The sequence below is a fragment of the Dendrobates tinctorius genome, unplaced genomic scaffold, assembly GCF_039654945.1.
Source record: "Dendrobates tinctorius isolate UK_male_01 unplaced genomic scaffold, ASM3965494v1 ptg000064l, whole genome shotgun sequence".
Taxonomy (NCBI): Eukaryota; Metazoa; Chordata; class Amphibia; order Anura; family Dendrobatidae; genus Dendrobates; species Dendrobates tinctorius.
Window position 1 is genome coordinate 14,240,638 of NW_027361732.1, and position 13,359 is coordinate 14,253,996.

Below are 13,359 nucleotides of genomic sequence, written 5' to 3' on the forward strand. Positions count from 1 at the left end.
CCGAATAAAAATTACCCGACTCTGAAAAGTAAAATTGTTTTCTTTTTTTTTTTTAAATCAGATATTTTTTATTTGAACATTTTCCAACAAAACAGGTATAACAACCCAGGGGAACGCAGTCCCCTTACCCCACCCCCCCTCCCCCCTGAATTGTCCCCCATCTTATCAAAAATAAACATATTATATAGCGTCAATGTCACGTCTCCTTGAATAACAATAATTAGAAATACAAGAGAGGCTCCAAATGTGCTACATATAGACAAGACTTCTCTTTAATTCAGCAAAGGTGCACTCAAATAAGACCTAATCGGAATCTCTGTAACTCTCTGGATGCAAGGCCCGACCTGTCTATCCATAATGCCCAAATCTAAAGTAAAATTGTTACATGTCTTACAAATGGACAATTGATATGGTTAAAATATTGGGGCGTGATGACAGAACCATCAAAATGTAAGCTGCCAATAGTCAACAGGATCACAAAAACATGTTGGAAAAAAAAAAAGCTTCATATTAACTTTGATGGATTTGAGAAGAATCAAACATGAAGCGACCAGGAACCCATTACCCTCCCGTGCTGTCATATTCCAGAACTGCAAACTCCCTGGAGAACCAAGAAGCACAAAGTGTTCACTGCTCAGAGCCATTTGTGTTCCACTTGCATGCCAAAAAAAACATGTATGACAGAAGAAAAAACGGTAATCAGATCACCTTCCAGAGAGGGCAACTCAGTGGGAAAACCACTTGCATTCACATAGAAACCCTGGTAGACCTTGTGTGGTCAGGCTGTGGTCAGGTCAGAAATGGAAGAAGGGGTCATGAGGACTGGCTCCAGCACTAATAAAAAAAAAAAAAAAGTTAAATCATAACTTTGTGCTATTAAAAACATGGTGAGAAAAGAAAAAAAATGAAAAAAAAAAGATAACGGATCCATAGGCTTACACCTTTCAGGTGAGCAAACCAGTTGAGGAGCTATGAATAAGCGTTGCTCACCTGAAAGGTGCAAGATTATGGATCGTAATCTTTTTTTCTCACCACGTTTTTAATATCACAGTAAAAGTTAGGTTTTAACATTTTTATATTGGTGCTGGTGCCTTCATTGACCTTCTCTCCCAAAAACACCAGACAGTAGTGTGATGAGCTGGATAACACTCTGCTGAGAGCCTTTAGGTCCTGGCATTCATGTGGATGTTACAATTGTGCCATCTACCTACTGTAGACATTGATGCACACCAAGAACCCCCTTGATGGAGAGCATTGCCTGTGGCTCTTGGATTATGTACTCTGCTACAATGCATAACTTATTCAGAAACACTCTGAGGAACATGGCATAGTTCAATGTGTTGACCTGTCTCCTCCATGGAATATAATGGAAACCAGGCCCAATCTATGGACGTCCAACCTCAAAAATTATAGGCCTTAAAGGAAATGCTGTTAATGTCATGGTGCCACATAACGTTCCATCAGAGTCATCTTCAGAGGTTTTGTGGAGACCGTACCTCAACATGAAAGAGCTGCTCTAGAGGTATGAGGAGGAATAAGCAATATCAGGCAGGTGGATTTAATGTCATGGCTGATCGGTCTATTCATGATTACTTCAGTTTTATGTTTAATGATCGACATATATTATATCAGACTATGGCAATCACTCATTAATAAAACGGATCAGTCCTCACCCATCACTGCATGTCTATTTATATAATTGCCTTGTAATGTTTTCTTTTCCTGTTCTGTCCACATGTCACCATATCCCAGAATTCCAAGCGGCGGAAGCTCACCAACCGCCATATTGGGACACCCAAGTGATGGGTGTCTCAATATGGAAACTGCTGCTGGTACCAACCAATTGCACGGTACCACCAGCGGAACAGTCGCACCACACACACACACAGCCTCTTGCGCGGTACCACCAGTGGAACACAGTCACACTGCGCCTGCACAAATTCCACGCAGGCACAGTGAATCATTCGGCTGATCCTGGTGGCAGACGCGCGACGTGTTTACAGGCAGAGGATGTCGGTCACATTAAGGCTGTGTGCCCACGTAAGCGGTTTTTTCACGTTATTTAAGAGATTTTACCGGCATTTTAATGCATTCTGCACTTTTTGTGCATATTGATGGGTTTTTTTCCACGAAAAAAAACGCATCGCGGTAAAAATGCAGCATGCTCATTAATTTTGCAGAAGTCCGCGTTTTTAGCTATTTTCTATGAGACTGGGGACGCGCGGGAAAAAAGGCATAAAAAAAAACGTGCGTTTTTTGCGTGGAAAAAAACACGCGTTTTCTGGGAAGGAGTCCGGTTTTCATGCAGAAATTTTCTGCATACGTGGGCACATAGCCTAAAAGGGCTTTCCCATAAATGAAAGTTCATTTTAAAAATTGTCTGTGTACGGAGCATACCTCATCTCCTGGGCAGGGGAGGAAGAAAAAGACAATACTGACATTACAGCAGGGGATCACAGAAGATTCATTTTGTGAGGTAAAATATTTCACTAGTGTTTTAAACAATATTTTACCTCTGTAATCGCCTGCTGTAATGTCAGTACTGTCTTTTGCATCCTCCCCTGCCCAGGAGCTGTGGTAAGTTCAGTCAGACACAGGGGTGAGACACAGAGCACAGGGGGGAGACAGCTCAAACGGGACAGCACATGAGGGGAGAACACAGCACAGGAAGGAGAGAGACAGCAGACAAGGGGGATAGCGCATGGGGTAGACAGGTCAAAGAAGAGAGCACAGACGGGAGAAGTCAGCACATGGGGAAAGAGCGAGTGGAGAGGAGGGTGAGCACATGGGGGGATAGATTCTCAACGCTGCAAAGCCTGCCCCCATCAGGCCTCCATCTAGTATTTTAATAAGCACTTATATCCTCTGCAAATACTACATTGTGGAGCATCATTTCACAGAGCTGTGTACTGTCCTGTTCCACGTAGAAGTAAATGAATAAGTTGACAACTGGGTGTTACCACTTGGGGAGTGTCGCTGGCCCTGCCAACACTGATCAGAGTGGAGGCTCCAGATTTGTTACTGCACGTAGAATGATAGAATTTACCAACACAGACATGTCAGCAGGAGTCGTCACCAGGTCAGAAATGGCCAGCTTTTGCTCTTAATCTATTCCCGCTTTTTCCCCCCAGAGTATGACTTTTTTTTCTCTTAGATCCACTATACTGTTCCTGAGACACAGCCTTAATTAATGCTCGTTTTTATGGTCCTCACAATGGGGGTGGTGCTATCAGGGCTATAATGCGGAGAAGCCTAAAGACACGCCCCCAGTGAAGTCTGAGCCACGCCCCCTTGTAAAGACTAAAATGTAGCACTTAATGAAAAGGCCCATATATCTCTAGAACCGTACGGCAAATTTTTTTTTTAAAAAAAAATAATTGGAATACTCATGGGAGCAGTGGGAATAATGTAAGAACAAACACTGACGTTCTGAGTCCCTTTAACCCCTTAGCGACAGAACCAATTTGGTACTTAATGACTAGGCCAATTTTTACAATTCTGGCCTGTGTCACTTTGAGGTTATCCTCTGGAACGCTTCAATGGATCCCGGTGATTCTGAGACTTTTTTCGTGACATTTTCCTTCATGTTCGTGGTAAAATTTCTTCGCTATAACTTGTGTTTATTTATGAAAAAAAAAACCTGAAATTTGTCAAAAAGTTTGAAAATGTTGCAATTTTCAAATTTTTAATTTGTGTCCTTAAATCAGAGGCATATGTCACACAAAATAGCTAATAAATAACATTTCCCACATGTCTACTTTACATCAGCACAATTTTGGAAGCATTTTTTTTTTGTTAGGAAGTTATAAGGGTTAAAAGTTGACCAGCGATTTCTCATTTTTCCAACAAAATTTTACAAAACCATTTTTTTTTTTTTTTTTAGGGACCACCTCAGATTTGAAGTGAGTTTGAGGGGTCAACATAACAGAAAATACCCAAAAGTGACACCATTCTAAAAACTGCACCCCTCAAGGTGCTCAAAACTACATTCAAGGAGTATTAACCCTTCAGGTGCTTCACGAGAATTAAAGCAATGTGGAAGGAAAAAATTAACATTTTATTTTTTTCACAAAAAATTTAATTTGGAACCAGTTTTTTTTTTACTTTCACAAGGGTATCAGGAGAAAATGGACCACAAAATTTACTGTGCAATTTCTCCCGAGGACGCCGACACCCCGTATGTGGGGAAAAGCCACTGCTTGGGTGCATGGCTGGGCTCAGAAGGGAGGGAGCACCGTTCGAGTTTTTGAGCGCAAAATTGGCTGGAATCAATGACGGTCGCCATGTCTCGTTTGGAGACCCCCTGATGTACCTAAACAGTGGAACCCCCACCCCCCCCATTTACAACCCAAACCACCCCTATCCCTAATCCCAACCCTAACCGTAACGCTAACCGTAATCCCAACCATAACCACAATCTTAACCCAAACATCACCCTAACCACAACCCTAAAGGAAGAATCAAAATAAATTCCTTTTTTTATTTTACTCTTTTTCCCCTAACTAAGGGGGTGATAAAAGGGGATTTGATTTACTATTTTTTTTTAATTTTGATCACTATGATAGACCCTATCACAGTGATCAAAATGAACCAATAGGAAAAATTTCCTATTATTGTCAGGTGCCAGCCGGCAGATCTCGACGGGCTCACCTTGCATGCGCCTGCCATTTTCTTCCCGGAAGACGCGACAGGAGGGGAACATCACCGGGGGATGCAGGAGGGTCCAGTGACACCAGAGGTACCAGGGGGGTTGGGGGAGAAATTCAATGGGAAATCTGATTTTTTTTTTTTGCACAGTCGTTCTGGGCTGACAGACTCTACAGCACTATCAGGAAAAAAGTAACAAAATAACTATTTGCCTAGAAACAAGAGAAATATCTTTTCATGGTCCAGTTGTGAATTGGATTTTCTCCTGGATCAACACTGGTCCCCGAGCTTACGTTAATTCTTGTAACCCTGGATGCTGTGCTGAGCTTAAAAGGGCACCGAGCCGGCTGGCAGCCTGCACAGCGTGTGTAATCCGCTCAGCGTATCAGAGACCAGGAGACAAGCAACATCTCCGGAGCGTGGGAAGCGTCACTCACATTATGTAACCACATCTGCTGAAGGCACATTACTGTGCAGGCTCATGGACCAGCCAGACCATGCACAGAATACCAGCTTACATGGCAGGCTTACCCTCAGTGCCTACATGGCACTATGCGGCAAACACGCCGCCGGCTGCTGAACGCTCGCCACGCAACACGCCGGCTGCTGCAGGCTCGCCACCCAACACGCCACCAGCTGCTGCACGCTCACCACGCAACACGCCGGTTGCTGCAGGCTCGCCACCCAACACGCCACCAGCTGCTGCACGCTCACCACGCAACACGCCGGCGGCTGCTGCAGGCTCGCCACACAACACGCCGGTTGCTGCTGCAGGCTCGCCACCCAACACGCCACCAGCTGCTGCACGCTCACCACGCAACACGCCGGTTGCTGCAGGCTCGCCACCCAACACGCCGGCGGCTGCTGCAGGCTCGCCACCCAAATGTGCAGAACATTTACCACCACACAAGGGGGCAACTCACCCTCGGGATCACAGCACAGGTGAGGTCCTGGAACCATTGTAAAAGGCAAAGGTGTGCGCCACACTACTGGGGCAGCTCTAGAGACCTCCCAACAAAGCATGTATGAAAAGAACATATTAATGACAGTACCGAGTATCAGCGCACAGTGTCCTACCAGCACATAATGACAGCGTGGTCCCTGAGTGTCAGCGCAGTGTCCCACCAGCACATTATGACAGCGTGGTTCCAGAGTGTCAGTGCACAGTGTCCCACCAGCACATAATGACAGCGTGGTCCCTGAGTGTCAGCGCACAGTGTCCCACCAGCACATAATGACAGCGTGGTCCCTGAGTGTCAGCGCACAGTGTCCCACCAGCACATAATGACAGCGTGGTTCCTATGGTCAGCGCACAGGGGTCCACCAGCACATAAAGACAGTGTGGTTCCTATGGTCAGAGCACAGTGTCCCACCAGCACATAATGACAGCATGGTCCCTGAGTGTCAGCGCACAGTGTCCCACCAGCACATAATGACAGCGTGGTCCCTGAGTGTCCCACCAGCACATAATGACAGCGTGGTCCCTGAGTGTCCCACCAGCACATAATGACAGCGTGGTCCCTGAGTGTCAGCGCACAGTGCCCACCAGCACATAATGACAGCGTGGTTCCTAAGGTCAGCGCACAGTGTCCCACCAGCACATAATGACAGCATGGTCCCTGAGTGTCAGCGCACAGTGTCCCACCAGCACATAATGACAGCATGGTCCCTGAGTGTCAGCGCACAGTGTCCCACCAGCACATAATGACAGCGTGGTCCCTGAGTGTCAGCGCACAGTGCCCACCAGCACATAATGACAGCGTGGTTCCTATGGTCAGCGCACAGTGTCCCACCAGCACATAATGACAGCGTGGTCCCTGAGTGTCAGCGCAGTGTTCCACCAGCACATAATGACAGCGTAGTCCCTATGGTCAGCGCACAGTGTCCCACCAGCACATAATGACAGTGTGCTCCCTGAGTGTCAGCGCACAGTGTCCCACCAGCACATAATGACAGCGTAGTCCCTATGGTCAGCGCACAGTGTCCCACCAGCACATAATGACAGCGTGCTCCCTGAGTGTCAGCGCAGTGTCCCACCAGCACATAATGACAGCGTGGTTCCTGAGTGTCAGTGCACAGTGTCCCACCAACATATAATAACCGTGTGGTCCCTGAGGTCAGCGCACAGTGTCCCACCAGCACATAGCGATAGTGTGGTCCCTGAGTGTCAGCGCAGTGTTCCACCAGCACCAGGGTCTGACTGGTTGTGAGCTGCTTTGTCTGCTACATTGTTAACAGAATCCATGTCTAAAGACACCAATACTGTTAAGAGTTGTGATGGAGCACAAAGTCGCTGGCTCCATCACTTACCCCAGCAGGCCATGGGTATCATTAGAAATATTCGTCTTTTAGTAAATCTTCCTTTCCTCCATCCACGGTAATATTAGTAATATATCCCATCTGGTTCATGGGGACGGGGACAGCATGGGCCTGTGTGATTTCAAGTGCCAGGGCTGAATTTCTGTCCCAGTCCGTACCTGACCAGCACCTGATGACAGAGGGGTCCCAGTCCAGCGCCCCGTGTCAGAGGGGTCCCAGTCCAGCGCCCCGTGACAGAGGGGTCCCAGTCCAGCGCCCCGTGACAGAGGGGTCCCAGTCCAGCGCCCCGTGACAGAGGGGTCCCAGTCCAGCGCCCCGTGACAGAGGGGTCCCAGTCCAGCGCCCCGTGACAGAGGGGTCCCAGTCCAGCGCCCCGTGACAGAGGGGTCCCAGTCCAGCGCCCCGTGACAGAGGGGTCCCAGTCCAGCGCCCCGTGACAGAGGGGTCCCAGTCCAGCGCCCCGTGACAGTGCGGTCCCAGTCCAGCGCCCCGTGACAGTGCGGTCCCAGTCCAGCGCCCCGTGACAGTGCGGTCCCAGTCCAGCGCCCCGTGACAGTGCGGTCCCAGTCCAGCGCCCCGTGACAGTGCGGTCCCAGTCCAGCGCCCCGTGACAGTGCGGTCCCAGTCCAGCGCCCCGTGACAGAGCGGTCCCAGTCCAGCGCCCCGTGACAGAGCGGTCCCAGTCCAGCGCCCCGTGACAGAGCGGTCCCAGTCCAGCGCCCCGTGACAGAGCGGTCCCAGTCCAGCGCCCCGTGACAGAGCGGTCCCAGTCCAGCGCCCCGTGACAGAGCGGTCCCAGTCCAGCGCCCCGTGACAGAGCGGTCCCAGTCCAGCGCCCCGTGACAGAGCGGTCCCAGTCCAGCGCCCCGTGACAGAGCGGTCCCAGTCCAGCGCCCCGTGACAGAGCGGTCCCAGTCCAGCGCCCCGTGACAGAGCGGTCCCAGTCCAGCGCCCCGTGACAGAGCGGTCCCAGTCCAGCGCCCCGTGACAGAGCGGTCCCAGTCCAGCGCCCCGTGACAGAGCGGTCCCAGTCCAGCGCCCCGTGACAGAGCGGTCCCAGTCCAGCGCCCCGTGACAGAGCGGTCCCAGTCCAGCGCCCCGTGACAGAGCGGTCCCAGTCCAGCGCCCCGTGACAGTGCGGTCCCAGTCCAGCGCCCCGTGACAGTACGGTCCCAGTCCAGCGCCCCGTGACAGTACGGTCCCAGTCCAGCACCCCGTGACAGTACGGTCCCAGTCCAGCACCCCGTGACAGTACGGTCCCAGTCCAGCACCCCGTGACAGTACGGTCCCAGTCCAGCACCCCGTGACAGTACGGTCCCAGTCCAGCGCCCCGTGACAGTACGGTCCCAGTTCAGCACCTGATGACAGCCCCAGATCGGCAGCAGCTCAGTCTCCAGGCAGCACGGCTGACAGGCTGCTGACATCCGCGGTGCAGTGTGCGCTCCCTGCACGGAGAAGACAGAACACACATCTCACCTTGCTGCGTATCTGGCCGGAGGTGGACACTTTGCGGATGAGTTTCTGGGGTCCTTCATGCTCGCCCTCGCTGTCAGAGGACTCGTCTCCCGCTGCAGTCCCTGAAGTAGTCCCGGCTGGAGGATCCCTCATCATGCCGCTCCCGGACACCTTGTCACACTCCTGCCGAGGAAACACAAACCAATCCGAGTCAGCCAGGACGTCCACTCCTCTCCTGCCGGCCGGGGGTAGAGTGGAGGTGCCGGGCACGGTGGCGCGCCTGGCCGCCATCTTCCACCGACACCGCCCCCTCTTACTACTCCCCGTAGTACCAGGGCAGACCACCCTGCCCCGCCCCGCTGAGTAATGACCCCGCCCATCGATCACACCCAACTGCAAAACCCCGCCCCTCCGCTCGCAGATCACGCCCGGCCACACAGCCCCGCCCCTTACAGCAATCTACACAAGTGTCGGCGAGCAGGCTGCCCGGGATCGTGTGTCTACATAACGGAGCCAGGAGGCGCCTCACAGCTCGCTGTACTCCCGTCACTAGGGATACCGCAGCCTCAGAAGAAAGTTCCCAGACCTAAGGTCTGCAGCCGAAAGTATATCAGCACCATCAGCTGGCGGAGGGCAGAGAGGGGGGCGCCCTACACCACTGCTCACCGGAGGGCAGAGAGGGGGCGCCCTACACCACCGCTCACCGGAGGGCAGAGAGGGGGCGCCCTGCACCACCGCTCACCGGAGGGCAGAGAGGGGGGCGCCCTGCACCACCGCTCACCGGAGGGCAGAGAGGGGGGCGCCCTGCACCACCGCTCACCGGAGGGCAGAGAGGGGGGCGCCCTGCACCACCGCTCACCGGAGGGCAGAGAGGGGGGCGCCCTGCACCACCGCTCACCGGAGGGCAGAGAGGGGGGCGCCCTGCACCACCGCTCACCGGAGGGCAGAGAGGGGGGCGCCCTGCACCACCGCTCACCGGAGGGCAGAGAGGGGGGCGCCCTGCACCACCGCTCACCGGAGGGCAGAGAGGGGGGCGCCCTGCACCACCGCTCACCGGAGGGCAGAGAGGGGGGCGCCCTGCACCACCGCTCACCGGAGGGCAGAGAGGGGGGCGCCCTGCACCACCGCTCACCGGAGGGCAGAGAGGGGGGCGCCCTGCACCACTGCTCACCGGAGGGCAGCTTGTAACCTCTTCAGCACCGCTCATATTTTGTTTTTGCTTTTTCATTTTAGAGCCAGAATGGTTTTTATTTTTCCATTCACCAAAATGGATTATAAACGGTAAAAGGGAGAAATCTCATGGTGCCGCTGTTTTGGGGGCGATTTCACATCATTCATTGTGCGATAAGTGACCTGATGACACAAGTGTTCGGGGCAGTGCGATTACAAACATAGTAAACTTCAATTATTAGTGGTTTTCAAAAAAATTCTGAGCTAAGAAAAAATATAACTAACGTAATTTGTGTCGCTATCTTCTGAGCTCCATAACGTATTTTTTCATTGATAGATGAGGACTTGATTTGGTGTTTTACTGATAATACTTTGGGATATAGAGTTTAGATTGTTTCTTGAATTTTTTTTTCTTTAAAAGGTGCAGAGACCAAACTGCGGCAGATCTGTGGCCTCTCGTAGTTTGCGGTTAAATTAATTTTATATTTCCATAATATTGACTTTTACAAAACGAGGACACAACAAATCCGCTATTTTTTTAATTTTCACATATATGAATTGGGGAACGAGGGTGGAGGACGATTTTGCACCTTTCGGTTTTTTTTTTTGTTGTTTTTTTTACATTGTGATTTTCTAAAAGCTGCGCATTTTGCCTCTCTTTGGTAGGTCGTGTTTCACATAAAACTGTCATGTGAATATTTCCTGTTACTTATCTGCAACTTCTAGAACTCACACGTCTCTATGTGAATTTCACCTAAGACAGAGAAATGGCATTCATATGGCAAATGGATCTGTTACATGGTAATCATTAAAGGGGTTGTCCACTCCTTTTATACTAATGGCCTCCCCTAGGGATAGACCATGGCTATCTGATTTGGCTTCCCCACTCATCAGCTGATCCAGTACTGGCAGCGGCCGGATGTGATCAGTTGCAGAGCTGCACAGCACAATTCAGTCATTGGCATAGCGGCTGCAGCTCCAACTATGCGATATTGATGACCTGTCTCAAGGCCATCGTCACACAATTGGACTGCACTCACAAGTTTTCAATGGAATCATTGACTTGTATGACCAAGTGCAATCCAATAACTGGATCAAACTTGTACATTGAGATTATATACTGTCATCTGCACCTCCCTGTAGTGTAGGTCATCGGTATAAAAGTACCAGACAACCCCTTTAAGACCGGGGTCACACTTGCGAGAAACTTGTACGAGTCTTGCATCTCAATAACCGGCACGCGGGACCGCAGTCTACAGTTGCATGCATTTCTATGTAGCTGAGCGCGCCGGTCCGAGTGCCGGCGGCAGTGCCGGTTATTGAGACACAAGACTCATACGAGTTTCTCGCAAGTGTGACCCCAGCCTAATAGCTATACTCAGGCTTCATTTTCCCTGAAAACTTCCATTACCATCCTTTATGCTTTCCGTTTCATTGTCTAGGAACAGAACATTTTAAAGGAAGCCAATCTGTAGCTTCACGCTTTTCCACTAGCGCTGAAATGGGTGGTGTATCTAATGGTTTTATCCGATTTGATATTGATTCCCCAGCCTGTAATGCAGGGCGGTTAAGTCTCATATTGATTTGGGTTTATGTTGTAATACAATCTGGACACTCTCAGAAGGCAGATAGTCAGGGCGGATAAATCATCTGTACTGGTGATAATTCTTCATCCGTGGCTTACTGGTTCCTAAATCCTGCATTCTTTGCCCTCCTACACTGGAACGGCTACAATAAGATATTACGGTACATAAAAGTCAAGTAAAGTTAGAAATCCTGTTCCTTACGTACAAGATCACACATCCTATAACTGACTGAAATTCTTATGTATCAGTTAGACACTTATACATCAGTGATTTCTCTCATACACCAAAAACTGGACCAATTTCCATCAGTGTTTTGGATCAGGTTTTTATGAGCATTTGGTTAGTGTCTCAGATTTTACCATCAGTGTTTCATCAGTGTGTGCTGTTCCCCGGTGCTAAAGACAGCTCACATCATTGTCACCTGCTCTGTCTGCGATCAGCGCGAGGAGAGAACAATGTTGAGAGTTGTATTCAAGTGTAAAATTAAAAATAAAATAAAAAAATCACGTCATACTCACATTATTCTTGCCTGAATCCAACGCTGAATAGCTGGGGAGGATGACTCGCTGCAGCGAGAGCGGGCCTCACAGGTGAACTGCAGTGAACTCACTGAGCTCAGCGCTGCACCATGAGACTTTTTCTCACTGTGCTAGCGGTGATCTCACGGAGGTCACCACAGTGGCCTGCGATAACCTCAATGAGGTCATTACTGTTCACTGATGCTGCGCTCGCTCAGCTCATTCTCCAGTGGTTTTCAGCCTGGAAGATCGCATTTTGGCACCGTCCAGGTTGAAAACTTCTTATTACAGACATGGAGTTACGTCGTGGGACAGTACAAAAGTCAGGTGAGGTATATGGTTATTTTTTATCTCTCGCATGAAAACCTGGCACTGCCGCCGACACTCGGACTCGCAAGGGAGTATGAGCCCTAAAGCTAACAGCTGAAGGTTGCAGCCCACAGCTGTCAGTTTTGCCTGGCTGGTTGTCAAAAATACAATCCATGGCATTTTTTTAAATTAATCTATAGCGCAGGCATCGTCTGATGAATACTTCCATCAGGTGCCGTCTGCTCTCGCTGTTATCAGCGACAGCAGGTGTAAGCTGATGGGAGTAGTAGGCCTGTGAATTCTGTGACAGGAGGCAACATTTCAACTTCGGACAGGTGAGGAATATTGTTTTTTTTTTGTTTGTTTATTTACAGGGGAAAATGCCTGCAGAGGATCAGGCATTAAGGTGAGTATAATGTGATTTTTATTTTATTCTTAATTTTACGCTTGAATAAAACTCTCAACATTGTTCCCTGCTTGCGCTGATCGCAGGCAGAGCAGGGGACAATCATGATTGCTGTCTTCATCACCCTGAACCAGCGCAAACAGTACTGCTTCCCAGGCGCCGGTACGTCACACTGATGACACGGTTATCATCCATGAGTCCTCAGTGTGCACATGTGCAAGACGTTTTGGCCTGTGCTGCTGCTAAAAAACGGACATGTCAGAGTGTCCATGGAAACACATTTACATGTGCGCAGACCCATTCACTTGACGTGTGTAGGTGTCTTTGGTACATGTGAAAAACTGTCACCACACGTACCGGACACTCTGACATGTGAACGAGCCTTAACGGTGCTTTTACACCGCTCTGTGTCCCCGACAAGGCATATGTCCAACTCCCCCCACGCAAAACAGGGCCCACACGTATATGAACCGATGGGGCCAATAGACTAATGGTGACGGTAGAAAAAATGTGCTCTAGGCCGTGCACTTTTTTCGGGAGTGTACACCTACAGGAGGTGGACACTCAGACGCAGTCTACTAAATGAGTGTCCGCCTCCTGTAGGCTTACACTTCCGGAAATGATGCATGTCACTCTGCGTCAACGTTACAGTCTATGGCCCTGTCGGTGGATATACGTTCGGATCCCGGTTTGTAGGGACGTCGGACGTATGCCCCGATGGGGACACAGAACGCAATGTGAAAACACCCTAAGTCTTATAAATTTGTATGGGTGAGTTTGATCCACGAATAGGATAAAAAATTAAATGTCTCTGTTTTATGGTTTGTTCCGATGAAACGTCGGTGTGCTGCACATATGCAAATAGTATACTGACTAAAGCGAGCCAATGCGGAAGTTCACAGACACTTTGACACACAAATTGATGTTTTGCGTTTATAAAAAAAAAAAA

General features: G+C 49.8%; 1 protein-coding gene across 3 annotated transcripts in view; it reads right to left on the reverse strand.

Moving 5' to 3' along the window:
• Nucleotides 1-13,359, reverse strand: part of DGKH (diacylglycerol kinase eta) — a 356,048-nt gene that overhangs the window by 301,155 nt on the left and 41,534 nt on the right. Inside the window, exon 2 of one of the 3 annotated variants that reach the window (XM_073580313.1) lies at nt 8,443-8,604. In XM_073580313.1, the coding sequence (XP_073436414.1) occupies nt 8,443-8,604 (162 nt within the window). Of the gene's footprint in view, nt 1-8,442; nt 8,753-13,359 lie in introns of those variants that run through there. The other 2 variants (XM_073580314.1, XM_073580312.1) reach the window with 2 other exon arrangements.